At 49.5% G+C, this 21,301-nt stretch overlaps 9 protein-coding genes across 9 annotated transcripts; 5 read left to right on the top strand and 4 right to left on the bottom strand.

Annotated features, from left to right (window-relative positions):
* Window positions 1-474: 474 nt before the first annotated feature.
* On the top strand, window positions 475-1,782 carry ANOM_004155 (uncharacterized protein; the record flags this gene model as incomplete). The annotated part of the gene is made up of 1 exon (XM_015549412.1): window positions 475-1,782. One exon carries the CDS (start codon window positions 475-477, stop codon window positions 1,780-1,782), a length of 1,308 nt encoding a protein of 435 aa, XP_015408403.1.
* A 672-nt stretch (window positions 1,783-2,454) lies between these two features.
* ANOM_004156 (uncharacterized protein) lies at window positions 2,455-3,136 on the bottom strand. Its single transcript, XM_015549413.1, has 3 exons — window positions 2,971-3,136; window positions 2,718-2,902; window positions 2,455-2,642 (listed from the first exon to the last, which is right to left on the bottom strand). The coding sequence occupies exons 1-3, from the start codon at window positions 3,006-3,008 to the stop codon at window positions 2,515-2,517; spliced, it is 351 nt and encodes a 116-aa protein (XP_015408390.1). The 5' UTR covers window positions 3,009-3,136; the 3' UTR covers window positions 2,455-2,514.
* A 2,500-nt stretch (window positions 3,137-5,636) lies between these two features.
* ANOM_004157 (putative chitin synthase activator (Chs3)) lies at window positions 5,637-8,516 on the top strand (the record flags this gene model as incomplete). The annotated part of the gene is made up of 3 exons (XM_015549414.1): window positions 5,637-6,033; window positions 6,090-8,318; window positions 8,383-8,516. Coding segments are annotated over 3 exons (2,742 nt in total), but the record flags the coding sequence as incomplete, so codon positions are not given.
* A 573-nt stretch (window positions 8,517-9,089) lies between these two features.
* Window positions 9,090-10,392, top strand: ANOM_004158 (DODA-type extradiol aromatic ring-opening family dioxygenase; the record flags this gene model as incomplete). Its single annotated transcript, XM_015549415.1, has 4 exons — window positions 9,090-9,383; window positions 9,461-9,633; window positions 9,706-9,866; window positions 9,929-10,392. The coding sequence occupies 4 exons, from the start codon at window positions 9,090-9,092 to the stop codon at window positions 10,390-10,392; spliced, it is 1,092 nt and encodes a 363-aa protein (XP_015408375.1).
* Window positions 10,393-10,429: 37 nt separating this feature from the next.
* Window positions 10,430-11,096, bottom strand: ANOM_004159 (L51/S25/CI-B8 domain-containing protein; the record flags this gene model as incomplete). The annotated part of the gene is made up of 4 exons (XM_015549416.1): window positions 10,430-10,591; window positions 10,651-10,683; window positions 10,750-10,856; window positions 10,920-11,096. Coding segments are annotated over 4 exons (339 nt in total), but the record flags the coding sequence as incomplete, so codon positions are not given.
* Window positions 11,097-11,462: 366 nt separating this feature from the next.
* Window positions 11,463-12,520, top strand: ANOM_004160 (mitochondrial pyruvate carrier family protein). Its single transcript, XM_015549417.1, has 4 exons — window positions 11,463-11,671; window positions 11,746-11,761; window positions 11,884-12,020; window positions 12,076-12,520. The coding sequence occupies exons 1-4, from the start codon at window positions 11,496-11,498 to the stop codon at window positions 12,260-12,262; spliced, it is 516 nt and encodes a 171-aa protein (XP_015408378.1). The 5' UTR covers window positions 11,463-11,495; the 3' UTR covers window positions 12,263-12,520.
* Window positions 12,521-13,368: 848 nt separating this feature from the next.
* ANOM_004161 (putative extracellular exo-polygalacturonase) lies at window positions 13,369-15,111 on the top strand (the record flags this gene model as incomplete). The annotated part of the gene is made up of 8 exons (XM_015549418.1): window positions 13,369-13,672; window positions 13,741-14,107; window positions 14,167-14,225; window positions 14,290-14,450; window positions 14,513-14,701; window positions 14,791-14,892; window positions 14,940-15,014; window positions 15,067-15,111. The coding sequence occupies 8 exons, from the start codon at window positions 13,369-13,371 to the stop codon at window positions 15,109-15,111; spliced, it is 1,302 nt and encodes a 433-aa protein (XP_015408379.1).
* A 270-nt stretch (window positions 15,112-15,381) lies between these two features.
* On the bottom strand, window positions 15,382-17,960 carry ANOM_004162 (Zn(II)2Cys6 transcription factor; the record flags this gene model as incomplete). The annotated part of the gene is made up of 7 exons (XM_015549419.1): window positions 15,382-15,755; window positions 15,803-16,104; window positions 16,157-16,248; window positions 16,301-17,241; window positions 17,301-17,412; window positions 17,472-17,575; window positions 17,870-17,960. 7 exons carry the CDS (start codon window positions 17,958-17,960, stop codon window positions 15,382-15,384), a joined length of 2,016 nt encoding a protein of 671 aa, XP_015408380.1.
* An 879-nt stretch (window positions 17,961-18,839) lies between these two features.
* ANOM_004163 (flavin-containing monooxygenase) lies at window positions 18,840-20,975 on the bottom strand (the record flags this gene model as incomplete). The annotated part of the gene is made up of 7 exons (XM_015549420.1): window positions 18,840-19,051; window positions 19,125-19,817; window positions 19,872-19,940; window positions 19,992-20,157; window positions 20,216-20,380; window positions 20,445-20,638; window positions 20,714-20,975. The coding sequence occupies 7 exons, from the start codon at window positions 20,973-20,975 to the stop codon at window positions 18,840-18,842; spliced, it is 1,761 nt and encodes a 586-aa protein (XP_015408381.1).
* Window positions 20,976-21,301: the final 326 nt, after the last annotated feature.

Consider the following 21,301-nt stretch of genomic DNA (forward strand, 5'->3'; position numbering starts at 1 on the left):
AGAACTCTAGCATATATTTGTTAATAAAGCAAAATAACTTGATCATACATGAGCATGGACAGAAACAATATGATGAGTGTTAGAAACGTAAGGAGCGATCTTGATCGAGCCAATGAAGCACCTGCTCATTGGACTCCAACACCAAACACCACCTCCTAAACTGGAGCTGGCAGTGACACTACTACTGCCTTTGTGCGGCATTGGTTGACATGACTATTATCCTGAGACAAATCGCTGGTGGTCAGGTTGACAGCAAGTCGGCAATGAAGCCATGATGACAGGACAATAGTCATGAGTCTAATGCTGGCATCATTCCTACGACATTAGAACAGCTTGACTCACTCCTACCTGCTTATGTTATAACTGGTACTATTACTGCCTAATCTATCCTACCGAACATGTTCCTCTCCCACAACCGTTTCTGAATAGAAGACGACCAAGACAGAATTTGACTTACACGAAATATAAAACAAAATGGATCTTCTGCCTACCGAGCTGCTCCTACTAACGGGAGATTATATACATGACTTGCCGACGAAGCGTGCTTTAAGCGAATGCTCTCGGAGATTCCGTCAAATTTTCCAACCTCTACTCTATACATCGATTACATTCGGCCCAGCGAGAAGCATCCCGTTGATAGTTCAAAACCTCTGCAGAGAACCATATTTGGCGAGTCGTGTACGCCATATAACACTTGCACACGACTGCGAACATTGGAACAGGCTTCACCAATCAGAAATCGGTCGTGGGATAGACTCCACTTTGATCCACAGAATTCTGAACGAAACATTTGAAACAAAGACAGAGAAGACCAGATGGAAGAAGTATCTTAACAGCTTCTGTGGTGTGGCTTGGGTGGGCCTGCTGTTAACTCGCCTGAGTCGCTTGGAAACACTTTTGCTGGCATATGATCATGATGAACTACTGCAAGACATCCTGGAAAAGGCAGCCATGCGCCAGCGGCCTTTTCACAACACTCCTCCATTTCCCTGTCTACGAAGAGTTCAGATTAGCTCCCTTGCTGCGTGGAAACCGGTAACTACGGACTTTGTATTGCCGTTTTTGTATTTCCCAGCTGTTCGCGAAGTGCTCGCATATAATATTCAAGAGCGGCCTTTAGACCAAATCCAAAGGTCTTTGGCTCAACTTACGATAGACAGCCCTATGTGCCAAGTCACTCGAGCTGGTGTTATGATGGGGGCTTCTGATCCCACAGGAATGGCCAAATGGGCTAAAATGTGCCCTAAACTCGAGCATTTCCATGTTGTACTTTATTATCCTTCTAATTTGCATGATGGGCCCTTGGATATAGAAGCCTTCCGCCAGGCGCTTCTTCAAGCTAAAGATACCCTGAAGTCTCTTCGCCTGGGCTTCATGTGGACGGCTTCAAAAGGATCTGATTATCAAACTCCATCAATGGTGCAATGCGATCTGTATGGCCTACTCGGATCCTTGAAGGAGTTTCGCGTACTCCAACAGCTTTCTATTCCGCACGCTAGCCTCGTGGGACTCAAGTTTAACAATTCAGGATCATTCACAGGCCAGCTTCCTTGCTCACTAGAGGTGCTAGAAATCACAGGTGTCGTTGTGGTGGGCTGTTTTACGCTTATCGCGTCTTACCTTGCGGAGCTGGTGAGATATCGAGTTGATTTGGTACCTCGGCTTCGACTACTTGTGCTTAAGCTGGGCCCAATGGTGAGGTCGCTACTGGGTACGGCTTTTTTGAGGTTGGTATGTGAGGCCGCTGGGGTCGAGTTGGAAATTCAAGATCTAGACTTCTGAGAGGATGATGTCTCGAATTGTTGAAGGCCAGCTTTCTCTACGCATCTGACGATCAGATCAATGACTGAAATTAACCAATACAGAGGGCGAAAGTCTTGATGTCGATGTCTTTGACAGAACATGGTTACCCCTTGGCTACTACTATATCACGATCTTAGCGACAGCTGTTGGATCTAGATCTGGCTCTGGATCGGACAATACAATATCTTGATGTCCATGCTTGTTTTGCGCATTCTCTATTCACTTTTGTCAATCATCTGAAACTTGGCTCTATGTAATTTTACATTGATTCTGCCTGCTATACGGCACTCATTTGCAATACTCTGTGGGTCATAAGCAATAATGATCATTCTATGATCTTCGTGTGTATATTTCAAGGCAAAATACCAATGTAAGCGTCTTTTCTACTTCGAACCTGTCATGCAAATACCCGCTACCTAAGATAGAATGTAGCCATCGGATAGATTGAGAACGGAGAATATACCTGCAGACAATACTATACAATCATCTCATCCGTTCATCTTTCATATATGCAAACAAGTAAAGCGCCCAACCGATAACTCCCGGCAAAAAGACTCGCCCATGATTCATGCACCAAGCTTTTAACTCCCTCGGCCCAGCGACCACGGGTATAAATACAGACAAGGGGGTATATGGGATAAAACCAACACCCGATATACCTTTCAATCAACCACACTACAGCTCGCCTCGCGCGCACATTATCCCACGAGATTATTTCTCACCCAGCAACTCCTTGCGCATCTCCTCACGCTGAGCCTTCGACTCATCCTTCGCCTGGCTGCGCTGCACCGCAGCCTGCGTCCGCATCTGCTCCTGTTGTTCCTGAGCCGCAACCCAGACTATTCAGACCCATTAGCACCCCGATCATCTTCTAGATCCCATTCATTCCCTTCACCCCAAGATGGGAAACATACTCGACTTATCCGACTTAGACCACTGCTTCAGGCGATTCACATAATCATCGAATTCCTGCGCGCGACGATCCCCTTCCTCCAGACTCCGCTTTTGGAGCTCCGGGTTATACCGTTTGAACAATTCTTCATCGGTAGGACGGATCGCTTGGACGAGTGCGGGGCCGCCGACACAGATCACCGTGCCGCTAGAATAATAATTCCCGTCAGCTTTGGTCGGATTGCTGTATTCGCTGAAATGGGGGGGAAAACTTACACGACGAACATCTTGATCCACGTTCCCGCTTTGGACATGGTGACGGCGTGTTTCCGAGGGGATGTCACTGCGCGGATATAATTGCCGAGACAATGGTGTCGGGGTTTTGTCGATGTGTATCACTTGGTCCCTGAGGAATGAGTGGCCAGGCTCTCTTTGGTGTGTGGGAGGGAGATCCACGCGCAGGTGCTACTCAGAAATAATAGGCGGCGCATAATTGGGTGGAACGGAATAGCATCATCGGTGGTCGGCGGTCGGCATGTGGCTGGGGTTGGTTTGAGGCGAGGTGGCGCAGTACGGCGGGTTGATTGGGGCAAACGATGCAAACTGTGGTGGAACAAAGAACTTCGTGGTTAGAAAAGGAAAAGAAAAAAAAATAATAATTAATTAATTAATTAAAATAAAAGAGAGAGAGAGAGCGTCACAAAAAGAAGTTCATGCTACTTTAACTAGGTGTGCTCCACCCGTTCTGACACTAGGTCGACCGTCTCTACTATTGACCACTACCCTTGCTAGTTGCTGGAGTCGATACTGTTTTGGGGCATTTCTATTATCTCACTCGCAGATACTGTCTTGTTCGGAAGGTATCTTCGGCTGCTCGGTAGGATTTCATGGCCGATCCTGTTCGCTGCAGAGTGCCGCGTGTATAACCGTTGGATCAGAGAAGAATTTCGGAAGCAAGGGGCCTATCCGATTCAAATGGTTGGAATCAAGCCAAGGGGTCGAATGGAGGAGTAAGCAGCAAGACAACCAATTCAACGTCATACAGCAGGCGATGGCGAGAGAAGACGCTTATCATCGACGAATCATTGATATTATCAAGCCGGACACAATCCCCTGCGTTCCGAAATGGGAGACTCCGTCATCCTTCATTTCCATATGCTACGGAGTCCTCCGTACACCGCGTCGTACTCGTACCTCCTGTGAATTGCCCTAAGAGGCAGGGGAGTGGACAACATTCCATGCGACTAACCCCTATTCCTCGATGGTTGATTTCCAATATATTATTAGACAGGTAGATATAGGTAAATGGATTGGACGTAGAGTCTTAGTATCCTCAATTGGCGCCTTCCTTGCATCACATTGTTCGTCGCAAGTTGTTTCAGCGATGTATACGGAGTACAGAGTTGTACTCGGTACCTATCGTATATTGACTTCCATTGTCAGGAAGAAAGAAATCTATAATTAGGACAAGGTTATCTGGACGTCAGTTAACCGCCGGCCCATGGTTTGCGCCGAGGGCATCCATGCAGAGAGGGGAATTATTGGACTCGCCAAGAAGTGAAATGAATCTTGAAGGGGAAATGTGCCTCTCTGATTGGGATGACATGGTGCCTTAGCAGCCTTAAGACACGAGACTACTCGATACTAAAAAGTGCTGTTACCGCGGTCTCCACTTTTCATAGAACCAATGCATTCCACCTGTAGCGAGAAGAAACAAAAAAGAAAATAAAAATCAAAGAAAACACAATAAAGTGACTGTCGTGGAAAATCCCACCAAAGAGGTCGATATTCTTTGGCCTAAATTGAAATCTATCCATTTTTGACTATACGATGTTCCCCTTTTTTTCCCTTTGATTCTTTTCGGGTACCTACATTTTGTGGCCATAAATATATTCCTTCGTCGGGCCCACTTCCCCACTATCCATGGGAAAGAATCCTCAAACATCCACTAACTGTGCTTAGGGGATGTCAGGCCCTCAAGTGATAATTCCATTCTGTATCAAGTGGGACAATGATATCAACCGCCAGAGAATGATGGCGGGACAGGATGTGGGGACAAGGAAAAAGAACCACCATTTGTCACGGGGAAACAAGTCATCAGAAAATTAGGCAGAACAGTGAAGAAAGAAGAAGACTCGTTTGAGGAAGGATAATCCCATCATCCTCGATTCCTTGTGTCATTCAAACTCACCAATATTATTCGTGGGTACCTGCGCGGTTCAGGGCCGGACAATCAAAATTACTGACTAGTACGAGTAATTACTTCCTTACCCTACCAACCGTTGTTGTTACCAAACAACCTCCACGGCTCCATCCGGAGATCCCATTTTAAACCATTTTAAACCATTTGATCTCTCCTCTCAGATAAAACTAACTCACCCTCATTCCCCCCTCTGTGGTCACACGCTCTTTTTCCACCAGCCACAGGGACTTGTCTGTCGTTCAGTCGTTTTTGCTTTCTAGTTTGATTCCTTCCGTTGCTGTGTCTCCTTCATTCCTTTGGAGAAACATCCCTGAGCCCCCTCTCCTGTGGTTCTCATTTACCTTCGAACAAGTTGGTTGTCCTGGCGCATTGACGCTCCAATCGCGCACTCGGCTTTTCAAGCCCTCCACACCCAAGACTGCCCGCTGACAATGTCTTTCCCGTTGCAGGCACGCGTACTTCATTGATTGGTTTATGATCGCATACTTCTGCTGCGCTTGTTCGACTCGAGGGGCTGGTGGTATTCATTCTTTTACTGTCGCGTTCCAGTAAGCTTCGACCGTTGCGCGCATCCTTCAAGTGGTCCTGACTGGACCTTTCACACAAATGGACCAGCTGACCCCCGGATAGATACGTAGTGGATTAAAACCAGAGGCGTGACACAGGATCGCACCGAATTAGTTGATGCCCAGCTGGACAAAGAGAAAACCATTCCGCTTCTCTTCCGTGAACGACAGCCGTCTCTGTAACCGAAGCTTTGAGCTTTGTCATGGCTTACCCTCAGCATCCAGCGCAGAGGCCTCCGCCCATGAGAAACTACGGCCCTCGCCCCTCTCGGCCCGCAGGCCCACCACAAGACGGGCATTTTGACCAAGGATACGATTACGGTTATCCGTCTGGGAATGGAGGCTACGACGATGTTGGATACGGTTATCCGGGTGACCAAGCAGTCCCGAGATCATACGGACCTCCACGAGGTGCCCCACGCCCACCGCGGGGAGGTTATGGCCCTCCCATGGACTCACGACCTGATCGCGGATATGCGCCAAGAGGTCGACCACCGCCAAATCAATACGATGCGCCTCGTGGCTATGGCGACAGGCGAGCGCCATCAAGGCAAGATCGCTCAAGGCCTCGTGAGTGAAACCTCGCATCGAACGGATTCGTAAATCAAGTACTGATGATAATCCAGCCCCTCGTCCTATGCCGCCTCCCTCCAACGCAGCATGGGACAATCCGTTCCCGATATTTCCCTCCCAAGAACCACGCAGCCGGTCCGGCTCAACGTCAACAGGAATTGAAACGGGAATGGCGAGGATGGATCTCAATGGCCCAATGTCGCCTGTAACTGTGCCAGACCGTCCGCATACGTCGCACGCACGACGGCAGGAGATGCCTCGACAGCCGCCCCCTGGCTCCGCTGGACGGGGTAGGGGAGATTATCCTGCTGGCCCCGTAAGATCTACGAGCCAAGGGCGCCCGCCAGCTGGACGGTCTGATTGGAGTGAGCGGAGCGAGCGGTCTTATACTGACCCTGATGGACCCCCGCCGATACCGCAAATCAATAGAAGCGCAACCGTGCCTGTTCCAGCTGCACCGCCAATGACACCGGCGGCCCCGCCCGTTGCTAAGCCAATGTATCCCGGACAGGCGACATACCAAGACCCGACATTTACCGCGAAAGCCAATGCACACAAGTCTCTGCACGTCGACGCATTACTGGATAGCTATTATAGCACAGCCCATGCGGATGAACCCGAGATGCCCAATTTCGACGCTATGCCTGATGGCGGCCACGGCGGTCCAATCGACGAAAGTTTACTCGGATTAGAAAAACCGAAATCAAAAACACCTGCTCCCCCCGCTCCTCAGGGCCAGTACGCGGCGTTCCAGCCGCAGCCTACCGATGTTCATCATGTCCAATCTCAGCCGGAGATAAGATCAGGGGCTGTGCCAAATCAATTTGAGAATGCAGGATTCCACTTCGACCTCCCTGCATCGGCACCCGCTGCGCAGCACCAGGAGGGGATGGATTACGGGTTCGGCTACGAAGATCCCATGCAGACTCCACACCAGCAACACCATGGTAGTTGGGGGTCACAAATGAATGCATACTCCGATGAACAGACAGGGTACGCAAGCCGCGGTGGCTCCATTCGCAGCAATGGTCCTCAGCCGTACCGGGCCAATCAGCCCGCATACGCGAATGAAGCGCCGCCACCAGTAGTGAATCAGATGGACCCGGCAGACCCCGAGCAAAACCCCGATGCGCTACCTCATCATCCGGCACCTTTCCGACCCGGCCACGATCAGGGTAGCGGACCAGCACCTGTACGCCAGTACAACAGCGCGGCTGACTCTGCACCGCCTCCTGTTGCTGCGCAGCAAGGCCCTCCGGTTGATTCACCCGCCGGACCAGTGACGCAAGAAGAACTTCAACAGTTGCAGCGGGTTGTCAAGAGCAATCCTTCTGACAAGAAGACCCAACTGTTACTCGCCCAGAAGCTGGCCGAGGCCTCGGTGGTGCTGGTTGAGAGCAGTCGACTAGATCCCAAGTCCAAGGCGAAAGCGAGGGAGAAGTATTCGATGGATGCGTACAAAATCGTTAAAAAGCTTGTGTCTAGCGGATATGCTGACGCACAGTTTTTCTTGGCGGACTGCTACGGCCAAGGACTACTGGGCCTTCAGGTTGATCACAAGGAAGCTTTCCACTTGTACCAAACTGCTGCCAAGCAAGGGCATGGCCAGTCGGCCTACCGCACGGCTGTGTGTTGCGAAATTGGCGCGGAAGAAGGCGGTGGTACCAAGCGGGACCCATTCAAGGCAGTCCATTGGTATAAGCGTGCTGCATCTTTGGGAGATCCACCAGCGATGTATAAGATGGGAATGATTATGCTCAAGGGGCTTCTTGGACAAGCCAAGAACCCTCGCGAGGGTGTCTCATGGCTGAAGCGTGCCGCAGAACGTGCTGATGCCGAGAACCCGCACGCACTGCATGAACTTGCGCTCATGTATGCTAATGCGGGCCCGAATGACATAGTCATTCGTGATGAGGCGTATGCTAGTCAGCTATTCCACCAAGCTGCCGAACTGGGGTATAAGTTCTCCCAGTTCCAACTAGCCACTGCTTACGAGTATGGGTTGATGGGCTGCCCCGTGGACCCCCGGCAGAGTATCTTTTGGTATACTCATGCGGCTGCGCAGGGCGAGCACCAAAGTGAGCTTGCCCTGAGCGGATGGTATTTGACTGGCGCGGAGGGGATTCTGCAGCAGAGCGACACGGAAGCCTACCTCTGGGCACGCAAGGCCGCCACTTCCAGTCTTGCAAAGGCGGAATATGCAATGGGTTACTATACCGAAGTTGGAATCGGGGTCACCGCCAATATGGAGGATGCCAAGCGATGGTATTGGCGGGCAGCTGGTGAGTGCTTTACAGTTCACATCGCTTTGATACAATTACTAATTGACGTTATTCTGCTATACAGCCCAAGGATTCCCGAAAGCCCGCGAACGTCTGGAAGAAATCAAGAAGGGAGGCGCCCAGATGCAGAAAGCCCGGCTTTCTCGGTCTGGTGCCAACCAACAGAAGCAAAACGAAGGCGACTGCATTCTCATGTGAGGTCGGAACGGGAGGTTATAGATTTTAATGTCTCATGCATGAACAATTTCTTTTCTTTTATATCCCATTTGCATTGACTTGACCTTCTTTCGACCGGGGTGGAATTAACACTATGCACATGGTTGAGATGTTGGATATGGAAGACTTGATGAATACCATATGATGTATACCCTATTATTATTGATGTGCTTCCAGAACATAGAGCGAGATTCCCAGAAATTAAGACTAATACAAATACACTAGTTACTAATATACATTAAAGAGCATCTCTCAGGACAACAACTTATCCATACCATCAATATGTACAGAGTACCTGAAGACACTAATACAAAAACATAATCAACCCCAGAGCGGACCGATTCCGCACTTCCGCGCCGGCTGACAACTGCTTACAATCAATTTGCAATCCCCAACCCAGCATCACCATTGGCTACACCATATAACATGTAAACTGTATAAAAAACCAGGAATCCAATAAATCCCACCCAGAACTACCAACAAAACCACATCTATATACTTCAGCTAGTAACTTCTAGTACCACCCCGAAGCTAAAAGACAAACACCTACTATATATGTCTTCCGTCCAACCCACCACAACCCCAACTCAACAATCACCCAGAAAACCTTCCCCGCTCACAGCGCTCGCTATCCTCACCGTCCTCATCGCAGTATCGCTGGCCTTCTTCATAGGCTACAATCCCAACAATAACACAGAGGAGTACCGGGACTCCCGAGCCGCCAATCTGTTCGGTCTTAAACGGTTTTTCACGAGTGCTTCCCCCGCTGTTAGTAGGGAGGTCTCTAAGAAAGCGGCTGGTAGTGAGAAGATGGGTCGGACGCCGATTTATTTTTTGAGTCATGGGGGTGTAAGTTTGATCTTTCTGTGGAATTTCATTTGAAGAGAGAAAGAGAGAGAGAGAGATGCTGACTATCTATACCAAAGCCGAATGTCATGTACCAGACGGATCACCCGGCGTATAAGAAGCTGGGGCAGATCGGCAAGGAGATTACGACCAAGGTGAAGCCCAAGGCTGTGGTGGTTTTCTCGGCACATTGGCAGGCTGGCAGGGATACGATTCAGGTTAATACGGCTGAGAATACGGATTTGATTTATGAGTATGTCTTTTTTCTTCATCCCCTTGTGATGTTTGGGTGGGAATAGGGTGATGTGTGCTGACTTTCGGCTAGTTTCTACGGCTTCCCCAGCCATTATTACAAGGAGAAGTACCCCAATGTGGGCAGCAGGGAGGTTGCGAATAAGGTGCTTGACCTGCTCGGGAAGGCGGGGATCAAGGCGGAAGGTGTGAAAAGAGGATTGGATCATGGTGTGTGGGCGAGCTTCAAGTGTGGTAGGTTCACCTTTGCGAGAAATGGTGCTTGATGCGGCGCACGAGAAACTAATAGCATATAGCGTTCGAGCCTGAGTCGAACCCGTTGAACGTGCCCATTGTGCAGGTTTCATTGTTCAAGAACGAGGATCCTGTCGCGCATTACCGGCTCGGAGAGGCCGTGTCTAGCCTTCGCGATGAAAACATCCTCATCATCGTCTCTGGAATGGCGGTCCACAACCTGCGCGATCTGTTTTTCTCCATGAACGATTCGCGGCCGCTGCCGTACACCACCAGCTTCGACGAGGCGTTGAAGAAAGCGGCCACGGCTCCCCCGGCGGAGAGAGAGCAGGCACTGGCGGATCTGTTGAAGAGACCCGATGCTCGGCAGGCACATCCAACCTTTGACCATCTGCTTCCCATTCACGTTGGTGCCGGAGCTGCGGGAGACGATGTCGGTAAGAGGCTGTGGACGCTGGGTGAGGGCAGTATGAGCTGGGCGCAGTTTAGATTCGGTCAGGTAGCCGACAGTAGTAGTTCTCTGTGAATTAGATGGTATAAATACAAGAGATTCCAGGCGTCCCTTGAGTGTTTCGAAGTAAATTGAATTTTCCAATTCATCTATAGATACAATGGTTGACGATTTGAACACGACGCATGGACATATACGGAAGTGCGGAAAATTCGCTATGACGACTCCTTCACGAGCTTGGTAAGTTTTTCTTCGATCTGTGCATCCGACAAGCCTGTACAGGTTTGATATTAGTAATTGTAACCAAGTCAATTAGAACAAATGACCCCTTACCATTCAATGGCTCGAGTGTCTCCTTGCCAAATGCTGTACATCACTCCTGTATTAGTCTTTTCCACGTCGCTTGCCATTGTAGTTACGATTGCAGCATACCGTATCTGGCGTACACCTTAGGCAGAGTACCGCTGGCCTCGCGGATCAGAATGGGGACGTGAGGGTTGTGCTTCTTCATGGTGGGGTATGCGCGCTGCAGGAAGGTCCTGTTGGGTGTTATTTGTGAATCCCACGCCATGCTTGACCAGAAATTGTATCTCCGAACACACCTTGTGGGAGCACTGTGCTCTGAAGTCTGACAGAAAAGGAAGCGCAGCTCCTTCAGACCCTTGGTGAAAACGTATTTGCCGGACATTGTGAAAGGGTAATGACGGAAGACCGGATTAGGAGGATAGGCGGCGATAGGCAATGAGAGTAAGAAGCTGCTTCCCCGATCAAACGGATCAAAACAGAGCTGGGGTATCAATTGGAGCCAACGGAGGGGTGATCGAGCGATTGAAACGGTGATGATTTGAGGTCTGAGGCCTTGGACCAATCCGGTCAAGCGTGATTGTCACCGCTTACCTCAGCCGGAAAAGAGCCGCAACCCCAACGATTGAAAGCATTCCCGACGGCGACCGCCGACGTCGGCTTCATCTCTGATATCCTGTCCTTCTGTTGATTCACTTACTTCTCCTTCTTCTGTCAATCTCCACTCCTCTATTTCTATTCCCCAGAGTTGAAATTGATCCTCTGGTGCGACCTAACATTGCTAGTCTACACCCCGGTTGAGAGCCCATCTCCACTTCTCCGCCTTCCGGCATTTGTCTCTCCCTTCCCCATCTTCTTCGCTCCTCACTTTCACGATGTCCTCCCGCGTCGGTCTTCGTTTCTTCCAGAACTCTCGCGCTGCTTTTCGCAATGCGCAGCGTCGCTTTGGCGCCGGACGCCGCTTCCAGAGCTCGGATGCTGCCGCTGAGCAACAGAGCACTTTCCAGCGTATATGGAACAGCCCCGTCGGTGTCAAGACGGTGCATTTCTGGTATGTTGTTTATTTTCTGGGGAGCTTTATAAGCTCTTTGCTTTGATTTGCCATTCTAATACGTGTTGCTCTAGGGCCCCTGTTATGAAGGTATAATTTACACCCTCCCTTGCCGGACGCCGTTAAGCACCACAATAAGGAACACGATAACCGCGTCGGCGGCCGCAATTCGCGAACTTCACCGATCCATGGATATAGCTGACTTTGCTTAGTGGGCTCTGGTCATTGCCGGTATCTCCGATCTTAGCCGTCCTGCCGAGAAGCTGTCTTTGACTCAGAACGGTGCCCTGACGGCTACCGGAGCCATCTGGACCCGCTGGTGTCTGATCATCAAACCTAAGAACTACCTGTACGTTGATCTCAGAGAGCGCAGCCCATGAGATATACAATACTGATTCGCCCAGGCTTGCTGCTGTCAACTTTTTCCTCGGATGTGTCGGTGTCGTTCAGGTCGGCCGTATCTACAACTACCACCGTAGCCTGGATGAATCTCCTGTCGAAGCCATCAAGGCGATGGAACACGAAGTGGTTGACTCAGCGAAGGAGGCCGCCGTGAAGGCCGAGGCTGCTGTTGAGAAGAAGTCCGCATAAATCGGTTCAACTGGTTCTGCCAGATGGGACTCTACCACGCAAGGGGGCCCGACGAGGGTCTAAAAAGGAAACTGTGCATCAGGGAGATAGACCGTCGATTGACGAGCTTTTGGGTGGATCTGGGCATCTAGCACTCGATAGACAGTACTTCGGGGGCTCTACTGGCTCAACGCAACATGGCTGGCGTTCTTGTTTGTATATATTAAATCAGGGCTGCACTGGTTTCCCGCCGAAGACGTTAGATAAACCGAATTTATCTAAAAATTATCTTCCCTTATGCCGGTCCACCAGATACTGGGGTATGTAATCGAATGCCGAACGGTCACGTGGAAATAATCAGTCCTTCGCTCTACGGAAGACGAAGGATTTAGCCCTAATATATACAGCAATGCACTTGTTCCTGGAGTTGGACGATCTTAACCCTTTTTTCTTTTCCTAAGATACATACTACATTGAACAGCACACCGAAAGTGAAAGGTCCAGAGTCCGAATAAATGAATAGTATCCACTCATAGACGTGAGGTTATGTCATGCCAACCCCAACATCAAAAGCAACCCCGGACAACTCCACATGAACAGCAACATGTTCAACCAACCCCAGTCGAGTAGCTGAGTATTTCCCCCATAAACACGCCCAGCCATGAATCCGGGGCTTGAAGACGGAGGAACGATCGACCAATTTCTCCTCCCAATCGGATTAATCCCGGCCATATTATCCCTCCTATCAGAAGCGGCGAACCCCAACCCTATACAACATCCGTTAATTTGGGCCTTCATTTCTCCGATACAGCTTGTCTTATGATGAATCCTGCAGAGCTTCAATGCTCCCCACTTTATTTTCACCCGCTGGCGAGAGGATTGGCGGGAAGTAAGTGAATGGTTTTATCCTAGTGGCCTCGTTGACAAGTGCGAGCTAGAGTATGTCAGCCTGTTTACCAGAAATAAAACCTATATATTTGCCTATGGACCCGTCTCTACCTCCATCTGCACTTTAAGCCCGTGGTAAACACCTCAATCTCGTAGCGCCTACATAATAGACAGCGCCGTCACGAAACCAAACCCAGCCATTGATTGACCTGCTCAACACCCAACAAGTAACAAGAGCCATGAAGCTCACCCAAGCAACCACTCTCCTCCTCTCCCTAGGCCTAAGCCTACCGGTAGAGGGCTTCTCCCTGTCCCGAACCGACGCAGTCGGGCCCAAACCACCATTCCGACCTCTTCCGGCCAGTTCACCCCGGAACAAGACCTGCCATGTCCACAGCAACGGAGATGGCACGGACGATGCACCATACATACTCTCAGCCCTGAAGCAATGCAACAACGGTGGCAAGGTCGTCTTCGACGAAGACAAGGAGTACACGATTGGCACCGCCTTGGACATGACCTTCCTGAAGCACGTCGACCTGGGTATGTACACGGATAGCACCGCTTCACCAACATCGCAATGCACAAGAACACTAACCAGACGAACCCAGAAATCCTCGGCAAAATCACCTTCACCCCCGACACAGACTACTGGCAAGCGAACGCCTTCAAACACACGTTCCAGAACGCCACCACCTTCTTCAACCTCGGCGGCACAGACGTCAACGTCTACGGCGGCGGCGAGCTCAACGGGAACGGCCAGGTCTGGTACGACCTGTACGCGGAGGATGCGCTCATCCTGCGGCCCATTCTCGTCGGCATTATCGGGCTGCACGGGGGCACGATCGGCCCACTGAAGCTGCGGTATTCGCCGCAGTGGTATCAGCTCGTTGCGAATAGTTCGGATGTGCTGTTCGATGGCATTGATGTTTGGGGGTATAGTAGTAGTGAGCATGAGGCGAAGAATACGGATGGATGGTATGTTTTCCTTTCTTTTGGGTAATCTCCCGCTGGACGTGCTGATAATGATGGATAAGGGATACGTATCGGTCGAGTAATATCGTTATCCAGAACTCGGTCATCAACAACGGGGATGGTATGTTTTTCTTTTCCCCCTCCCGGCCATCATTGTGAATACACTAACCGAAGGAATTGGAAAGACTGCGTCTCCTTCAAACCAAACAGCACCGAGATCCTCGTCCAGAACCTCCACTGCAATGGTTCCCACGGTATCTCCGTGGGCTCACTAGGCCAATACCCAGGCGAAGTTGATATCGTGCAGAACGTCCTCGTCTACAACATCTCTATGTATAATGCCTCTGTACGTCCCCATATCTGTCCCAATATTCTTCAAGAAGATAAATCCACTAACAAGAGAAAAAGGACATGGCCCGCATAAAGGTCTGGCCCGGTGTGTCCAGCGCAATGTCCGAAGATCTCCAGGGTGGAGGCGGCCTCGGCAGCGTCCAGAACATCACCTACGACCACATGTACATCGAGAATGTGGACTGGGCGATTGAGGTTACGCAGTGCTATGGACAGAAGAACCAGACGTTGTGTAACCAGTATCCGGTATGACTTTCTTTCGTATTCATAGGGGGGAGATGCTGTTTGGGATATGTTATAGAAGGGATGGGTTTGGCTGACTTGGCTTGGAACAGAGCAACCTTACGATTAGCGATGTCTACTTCAATGATCTCACGGGTGTCACATCTGCAAAGAATGACCCTAACGTGGGAACGATTATTTGTTCGAGTCCTGATGTGAGTTTTGTTTCTTGGGAAGGGTATATGGGATGCTAACGGTTTAGGTTTGCTCTGGTATTCATGCCACGAATATCGATGTCAAGAGTCCTAAGGGGAACAGTGATTTTATTTGTACCAATGTGAGTTGCTCATACTGTGTGTACTGAGATTGCATGGGCTAATATTGTATAGGTTGACGAGGAGTTCTTGGATGTTAAGTGTGCTTCGTCCAGCTAATTGGATGTGTGTGTTGGTCACTGAGAGGAACAAGGCCTGTGCAACGATTTGGAATTGCAAATCCACCCCCGACTCTATGCCGTGGTATTTAGAATGTCCCTCTAAAATTAAGTATATGTACTCGTAACGCCCGAATGCTCTAGTGTATCGTACAATCATGCATCCATTCCATCGTGTATACAGCGAGCGCCTGTCCAAGAAAGAACAAACGAGAAAAAGAAAAGAAGAATCATCGAATGAGTCGTTGTAGTGCGACTCATTCATAAAGCGTCATTCGTTGTCGTCCTTCAGCAGAACTTTGAGTTGCTCCAGCTTGTCCTCACACTTCACTTCCATGCGCATCACCACGTCCACACTCTCTTTCTTGGTTATCAGGAGCTGCGACACAAGCCAGAAATGGTAGCCGTTCTTGTAAAAGCCCATGGAGGCCCAGTCATGGCTGGAGGTTGCACTGCGCAGCCTGGTCCAGTGATCATGCCACCGAGAGAGTGCTATGCGTATGGAAGCGAGTGTAGAGTCCTCTGGTATCGCCGAACGATAATTATGGGCCCGAGAGCCGTGTATCTGCTGGGAGTGCGGGACGCGTGTTTTTGGCACTGTAGTAGCGAGAAGTGTCATGTGCGTGTTTATGAAAGCGTAAAGCACTGTTTCCCGTCAGATAGTGGTGGCATGCAGGAGAGCATCTACTTACGGTGAATCAACATGAACGTGTCCAGGATAGTGAGTTTGGCGAGGGTTTCTGCAACGGTAGAGCCAGACGTGGAAGGTGATGAAGCCCGGCTGCTTTCTTCTTCTTCAAATAACATTTGGAAAGCTTCGGACAGGGTTATATCCCGGGATAGTTCGAAGTTGGGTTCCTGGAATGGATGCGCCGATTCAAATACAGACTCCACGCAAGGCAACGCGCACTCCATTTCGTTATGAGACAACCGGCATGGATAGTTCGAATAGAACGAGAATGCGCAGTCTAGCAGCGAGATTAAGTTGATAGCGCTGTGAAGTGGTTAGTGACATCATGAGTTCAAAGGATGGTAGCTCGACGTACCGTATACGACACTCCCTCTGAATCCATAAATACTCATGAAGACGCTCCTCAGGTCCATGCTGAAACGCGGGTAGACCCATTCTGCGCGCAACCTGTCCCTAGTCAGCCCCGACGAACCACACCGCTGATTTGCACCAACCCTACCTTGATGACTTCGCTAAACCGATTTTCCATTGCTCGGTTCCGTGACGTACGGCTTCCTGACCAGTACTGACATATCACCATGAGGAATGCAGCCTGTAGATTCTGGAATTGAACCCAGCAATTAGGATCGACATCAGCATTTTGGACCCCATAATATGTCGAACTGATCTCATTTTCGCTCGAGAAAATTCCGCTGGAGAAGACAAACAGTTCCGCAAAGTCGACTAGTCGCTGTGCAGCGTCCAGCTCTCTCTTATCCTCAGTATACTTGGCACCCATGAAGCAAACCGACGTGAGAAGCGATAGCGACACGGTCTTCGGGTCAAACGTTGGAACATGGATCATTGGACAATTGGGCTGCCAGTACTTGAAGTACAATGCCATATACTTCCGCATGCGTGTAGGTGTTAGGAGGAAGTTCAGCAATTCTGAAATCTCCTCCTGCGTCTTAGCATCGAGACGAAGGGACCAAACTTTCGTCAAAATCGCCTGTATCATGGCAGTTGCAAACGGAGCTTCATGTTCGTAAGCGGGCTGCTGCCCGGTCAATCTGAGATCGGAACCTTGCGTAGAGGGTGCCATGGACTGATACGCCATCCCGGTTGTATATGGATCATTCGTTGACCTATGGGGATCTCCGAACGGGCCATTAAAGAAATCGAGAAAGGTGTCGTGGAAGAAAGATAGAGCCATCGGGTCTGACTCAATGTATGTTGGTGCGTATTCCAGATAATTTCCCTTTGTCGAGTAGTCTAAGATGGAGCTGTCGGCTTCCTCAAAGCTCCTTGGGCTCTGATAATCGTTGAGCGTACGGGGTCGGTCATTGCTGGGAGGGAGGTTCCAGTGTTCTGTGAAAGTGTCTGTGCCTCCATTGAGGAGGAATTTGATCGATCCCCGATCTGACGACGGTTCTTGGTCGTTGTTCTTGGAAGATACTGAGCCTATACAACCATGAGCAGGCCGTCCGGAAAACAAGGAGGTCTGTAAGTGGTGCTTATACCTTCCGCTTCATGGTCTTTCACTTGGTTACGCTCATTATTGCAATGGAGATTTCTTTTCTGACAAGAACTGCAAGGCCGTAGGCCATCGCATCGCAGCTTCATCGAGGTACACTATATGCGATAGGCCGTTAGAACTAGAGCGGGTGGATAAAGCAATAATTGGGATGGACTTGCCGATTGGCACGCATGACGCCTTCTGCCTCTTTGTCCAGTTTCGGGAATCTTTCGGTCTCCTCGTTGAGCGCAGTCCGCGTAGTGGTCCCGTAGATTGTCACTATATGAGAGTATCATCAATTGATTGCTGCGACCGACTGGTAGCTAAAAGGAAATTCGCTCTGGAGAGGATAACAAAAGTGAAAACAAAAAGAAAGAAAAAAGAACAGAGACAGATAAGAGAGGAATTACAAACCATCGAGCGAATGATTCATTGCAAAAAACGCATGAGTATGGCTTTACTCCGGAATCTGCAAGTCAAATAATTCACCAGTTAGTTATGACCGGGGAGGTCCATCGGCCACAGCGGCGTCGCCGAGACCGGGTCCAGACAAAGGCGCAAAGACGAACATACGGCGCAGATGGTGGCGCTTAAGATGGTCAATGCGGGTGAAACCTCGCTGACAGATGGTACAGCAGAAATGCTTGCTTGCAGAGGATTTCATGGCGAGAGTTTGGCGTGCATCGGGGAGAAGAAATTCTGGGGTAGAATGGAGAGGGGGTGGGTTGATAGAGGAAAGAGAAAGCGATGGGGACCTTTTGGAGGGGGGCGAAGTGGAAATCCAGTGGGGAATTAACTCAAATGGGGGCAATGAGATGATTTCTCTGAAAGACTGGGAACAAGAAGATGAACCAAGAGATAAGTTGTTGAGGGAACCATGGTCTCATAAAATCCATTATCAGAAACTGGGATTTCTAAATCATGGGAAAAAGGTGAGATTCTTATTGCATGAATTCTTACCATGAGTTACCTGAAACAGACGCTGCGCCTGTCCCACTACGTAATACACCGTTTCCAATCGTAGTCAATATTGCCGTTTCATTGGTTCACTTCGGTATTGTTGTTACCCACTAGCGTTTGAACTTTCAATACCGTGACCGTACCAACGGCTCCTGAAAAGCCGTGAACGGGATGTGTTTCGTCAATCCCACTGCCGGCTTTCTCAGGAAGGGATCCACAATGATCTTCGGTATGCGATTTATACCTTCTCTGGATACCTATACCGAGTCCATTATGGCACCTGCTATACTTAGCTATCTATACCGAGTCTATATTATATCCATCCTATAATGTGATGGGCTGATGGCAGGTGGTCACAGCGCAGACTATTGAGTTCTAAACACAAGGTATGAAACAAAGACCACGACCACTTCGATACCCCTGAAGAGCAGCAACAACAGGAACAACAGGCTTTGATGCGCAAAATCTATTTCATTGCGAAAACAAAAAATCATACTAATAGCCGCAGATGATAATACCAGGATCAACATCTGAAGAGGGGCTGGATCCCTCGCCACCGATCGGCGTCGCTGGCATGCGTTCATCACGCCCCCACTTGCACTGAGGCAGTATTCAATAACTGTTTCGGATAATCAATATGATCGTCATCTAAGTAGTCGACGTGGATTGTTTTGTTCTTCTCATTCTCCGTCCACCCGTCCCCAATCCATCCGTTGGGGTTATCGTTCACGTACTCATACGTGAATTCTTCCCACCGAGGGTGTGCGAACACTTTCAGCGAATGAAGGGAAGATCCTATACCTAGTTAGCATTTGAACGACTGGGTGATTGTTCTATAAGCATCTTATGCATAGCAAGGCACACTGACCAGGCCACAGAGCCGTCACCCTACCATCCTCGGCTCCCCCTTTGTACCAGCTGCTACACTTCTGCCCGAAGACTGTTCGGGTGAAGTATTGATCGCAATATCGCGTGAACCGATCGACCGCCTCTTTCTTTACCATTATTGACCGTATATTGTCTCGTTGCATTTTCTGGACACAAAAGGTGAAATAATCTATTGCCTTCTCAATTAGGAGCAAGAGGTTGCCATCGCCGAGTGCTGAATTGGGACCCAGACTGATGAAGTAGTTGGGGAACCCATCAACCATCATTGAGAGATATGTCTCCGGGGTGTTTTTCCAGCGGTCTGCCAGGGATATGCCTCCCCGTCCGATAATTGGAAATCGCGGTGCGAATGTAGTGTCGAACCCGGTGGCACAAACAATAACGTCAGTGGGATGATGTGTTCCATCGGCTGTGATGATCCCATCGGCATCCACTTGGACAATATTGCTGCTGATGATGCTCACATTGTCTTCCGTCAAGGCTTCGAGGTAGCCAGGTCCGGGTGTCAAGCGGCGGCAAGCAGGTGGGAAAGACGGCACCAAACCACTTAAAAGCTCCGGTTTTCTCGATAGTCGCCGCTTCATGTTCTCCAGGAACACCTCCCTGGCTCCAACCTGTTCCGGCGTACCTAGCATAGTGGTGCCATGGACAGATTGCAATTCGAGTTCAATCTCTGTGTATCAGGTTACAAAAGATTCTCGGCGGATATGACTTGCGATTATCTTACCTTTGCGAAATTGTTGGTATGCTTGGTGATCCTTCTTGAATGTCTCGATCTCTTCCGGAGTGAACGAGACTTTCGCAAACCGTTAGAAAGCTACAAAACTAGCGGGAAGGAAATACATACAGTTCTCTATTTCGACACCCCGCTTATCTATCTCCTCACGAGCAAATGTGGGCGCGATCCATGTCCGGCCTCTTACATAATGGTCAAGATGTGCCACTTTCGGTAACATTGCAGGGACAATCTGGATCCCACTAGAACCGTTCCCGATCACCGCGACCTTCTTACCCTGTATATGAGCTTGTTAGTCATGGTTCGGAGCAAGCTTTAACTGAAGTTTATCTCACGCTATAATCATAGCTCTCGTCCCAAGCAGCACTGTGCAAAAGCTTCCCTTTGAAGTCATGGAGGCCAGGGATATTGGGCCATTTCCAATTATTTAGAGCCCCCGTGGCTGAGATAAGTACATCGCACTGGTCTGAATATGTTGAGCCGCCGTCGATGTCTTGAATCTTTATAAGAGAAAGTCAGTTACCATCATTTGGGAGTAAGGAGAAGATGATGATTCATATTTACCTGCAACTGCCACTTGCTCTTTTGCTCATCCCACACCGCTTCGCTGACTTGATGTTTGAGTTTGACATACTCCATGCAGCCAAATTTGTGTGCCACCCGTTTCCAATATTGATGGATCTCTGGGGATGAAGCATAGAATGCTGACCACTCCTTATTAGGTTCAAAGGTAGCTTGGTAGGTGTGGGCGGGGATATCTATTAAACAATATGTATTAGATAGGAACAACTCATAGCACAATGTAGGGCTAGAGATAGGGAGTTTAGACGTACCACATGCGCAGCCCGGGTATCTGTTTTCATACCATGTTCCTCCAATGTCCGCGTTCTTCTCATAGACGCAAATGTCCACATTGGGGATTCGTTGTCTGAATCGGATGGAAGAGATGATCCCAGAAATGCCTGATCCAATGACGACTACCCGTATAGGACGACTCTCATCAACCGAACGCGGCTCAACAAAGTCTCTGCTAGGTGATTGAGACTTTTTGTGAACAGTCTCGACACCAGCAGCTTGAGCCAGCAGGCGTAACATAATTGAGGTTTCCGCTCAAGGGGTATATTCAGACAGTGAGAACAACGAAGAGATATATGTCGAATCTGGCATGCAGAAGAAGAGGGCAAGCAGGCTTGAGACTGGCTTCTAGCGTTGCGAACACTCTTTTAAAACGCAAGTCAGGAATGCTGTATGTGCGTTGTGGCCTGCTTTAATAGACGCTTCGGGCCAGCAGCCAATGCAATACTTATAACCATTCAGAGATCACAAAAGCCTCTCATATACCCACTAGATGCCAGTGGTATCCCCACAAATGGAGATTGATTGCCGATCTCCTCCCCGTGTCCCCAATTTCCCCCCGAGCA

The sequence above is a fragment of the Aspergillus nomiae genome, assembly GCF_001204775.2.
Source record: "Aspergillus nomiae NRRL 13137 chromosome Unknown contig00080, whole genome shotgun sequence".
NCBI lineage: Eukaryota > Fungi > Ascomycota > Eurotiomycetes > Eurotiales > Aspergillaceae > Aspergillus > Aspergillus nomiae.

Bases quoted from the DNA above. Each gene is read 5' to 3' on its own strand.
- ANOM_004156 (XM_015549413.1), bottom strand. From the start codon at position 3,008: ATGTCCAAAGCGGGAACGTGGATCAAGATGTTCGTCGT. The intron at 2,903-2,970 runs GTAAGTTTTCCC...TTATTATTCTAG, and splicing joins TGGATCAAGATGTTCGTCGT to CGGCACGGTGATCTGTGTCG. The intron at 2,643-2,717 runs GTATGTTTCCCA...GGGTCTGAATAG, and splicing joins GTCTAAGTCGGATAAGTCGA to TCTGGGTTGCGGCTCAGGAA.
- ANOM_004160 (XM_015549417.1), top strand. From the start codon at position 11,496: ATGTCCTCCCGCGTCGGTCTTCGTTTCTTCCAGAACTCTCGCGCTGCT. The intron at 12,021-12,075 runs GTACGTTGATCT...TGATTCGCCCAG, and splicing joins ATCAAACCTAAGAACTACCT to GCTTGCTGCTGTCAACTTTT.